Below are 2,500 nucleotides of genomic sequence, written 5' to 3'. Positions count from 1 at the left end.
ACTGATTCTGTTTGCTACTAATAAATGTAGCTGCTAATTGCTGCTGCTGCTGGCTGTAGTCTCGACTATTGCTAGCTGTTGCATGCTGTTGCTTTCTGCTATTAGCTGCTGCTATTTGCTACTGCAAGCTGCTGTTGCTAGTGCTGCTGCTTGCTGATGCTACTGCTGCTCTTGCTTGCGGCTGCTGCTGCTGCTGCTGCTTTTGCTAGCTGCAGCTGCTGCTACCATTGGTAGCTGCTACTGCTTTTGCTAGCTGCTGCTGCTGCTAGCTGCTGTTTCTGCTGCTTACTGCTGCTTCTGCAGACTGCTGCTGCTGTTGCTTTTGCTAGCTGCAGCTGCTGCTACCATTGGTAGCTGCTGCTGCTTTTGCTAGCTGCTGCTGCTGTTGCAGCCTGCTACAGCTGTTTCTTGCCTCTGCTGGAGCCGCTTGTTACTGCAACTGTTGCTGCTGCAAACTGCTACTGCTAGCATCTGCGGCTTGCTGTTGCTCCTAGCTGCTGCTAGCTGCTTCTGATAATGGCTGCCACTTGCTGCTGCTAAATTCAGCTGCGGCTGCTTCTAGCTACTGCTAATTGTTTCTTTTCAATTGCTGCTGATTCTGCTACTGCTGCTAACTTCTGCTGCTAGCCGCTGCTAACTTTTGCTAGCTGTTACTATCTTCTGCTCCTGCTATTTGATGCTCCACAGCTGCGAGTTTCTAAAGATTTGGACTGATGCTGCCCACCTAACCATAAATGCCTATCCCCAAAAGATGCAGCTTCTCTTTCCAGCCAAAGATGTCTTGGTTCAACCTCCAAGAACTAGTGTGCATACTAAAAGAATCCAGCTTCATCCCTCTACATCTAGATATCCGACCATTTGTACACTTGACAAAGGTCCTGTACACCCCATCAAGGTACATAGCATACTAGAATCAGCTAGGTTTCTTCCCTCTGCAGATCCTGTTGTCCTCCAGGTTATTCCAAGCATCGTTCAAGCTGGATAGTTAAGCCTTGCATCCTTTAAGCTGGGGGCAGTCCATCCAAGCGTCCTTCAAGCCAAATATTTTCAGGTGTCCTTTCCAGTGAAACTGATGTCCTGAACCTGTCCAGAATGGATGAAGCACAAAACTTAACAAAAAGATTATTCCTTTCCAAACAAAACTAAACAAAAACATTTTATTCCTTTTTTCCTATAAATATATTTTATTTTTTTGGTGGCGATATTATAATCACCATTTTTTTTCTTTCTTTTTTTTGTGGCGATATTATAATCACCATTTTTTAATTTTTTTTTTTTTTGTTGGTGATATCATAATCATTTTTTTCGTTTTTTTTTTTTTGGGTGGCGATATTATAATCACCATTTTATATATTTTTTTTTTTTTTGCTTTTTCTTGGTGGTGATATTATAATCCCCAGTTTTTTTTTTCATATTTTGCGTTAGGATATAATTCCTCTTTAGTTTTTTTTTTCAGCCCTGCCTTCTCGTCTCTTGAAGGGCGAATCTATTCAACTGGCTATCCCATATTAAATCCCCAGTCTGCTCACGAGAAATTTCCATATAATACAATTCCTTCAACTCCGGGTGTGTTTGAGACAGGCCTTCTACAAGTTGGGTAATAGCAAAATTCTTGTTGTTCAATTCCATCTCTAGGTTCATATTTCTTTCCATCATAGCTTGAAACTTCTCCTTATAAATTGCAAATTCGTCTGCCACGGAAGTGAGATTCCTAATTTCTTCTTCCAGAGTTTTATTCTTCTCGTCGGCCTTTATCAACGTATTTCTATTGGCTCTCTCCTCCGAGAGGCCTCTCTTCAGGCGTCTATTCTCTGCTTTAACACCAGCAACTTCTTTCCAGAGTTTATCCAGTTCCTCCTCAGCCATTTCCAGATCGCACACCACGTCTTTCTTAATTAATAGTTCAGTCTTCAATTTTCTGTTCTCATCCAGGGCAGTATCCAATTTAGTCCCTATTCTGTAGACCTCCTCGACTGCAGCATTGAGTTCACTTTCCAAAGCTGCCTTTTGCAAAACGTTTTCCGTCTTCACTCTCTTGTTTTCAGCCTTAACACTGTCCAGTTCAGCCCAGAGTGTTCGGATCTCATTATCAGCACTTTCGACGTATTCCTCCAAGTCGCTCTTTTCCAAAAGTTTCTCGTTAGCTGTCAACAGATCTCCTGCTACTCTTTCCAGCCTCTTCTCGAGTATCCAAATTTCCTCATGGGCATTTTCTAACTCATTTTCTACAACTGCCTTCGTCAAAAGCACATCACGAATTTGATCGTTTCGAGCTTCAGCTTTTTCTAGACTTACCATAAGAGACTCAATATTCCTATTTGCTCTCTTTAAATCATCAATTAAAGCTAAGTTACCGATGTTATTATATAACTCAATTTCTCTTACCTGAACAGAGTTCTTGACCAAAAGCTCCTCACGAAGTTCATCGTTTTCAGTTTCAGCTTTTTCTTGACTTACCATAAGAGACTCAATTTTCTTATTGGCTCTATCTAAATCTTCA

General features: G+C 41.5%; 1 protein-coding gene across 1 annotated transcript; it reads right to left on the bottom strand.

Moving 5' to 3' along the window:
- Positions 1 to 1,452: 1,452 nt before the first annotated feature.
- On the bottom strand, positions 1,453 to 2,460 carry LOC137626697 (tropomyosin-like). Its single transcript, XM_068357705.1, has one exon. It carries the CDS (start codon positions 2,458 to 2,460, stop codon positions 1,453 to 1,455), a length of 1,008 nt encoding a protein of 335 aa, XP_068213806.1.
- Between the last annotated feature and the right edge of the window lie 40 nt (positions 2,461 to 2,500).

Source organism: Palaemon carinicauda, chromosome 34 (assembly GCF_036898095.1).
Source record: "Palaemon carinicauda isolate YSFRI2023 chromosome 34, ASM3689809v2, whole genome shotgun sequence".
NCBI lineage: Eukaryota > Metazoa > Arthropoda > Malacostraca > Decapoda > Palaemonidae > Palaemon > Palaemon carinicauda.
The sequence above is the reverse complement of the archived record's forward strand: the minus strand, read 5'-3'. Positions and strand labels throughout refer to the sequence as shown.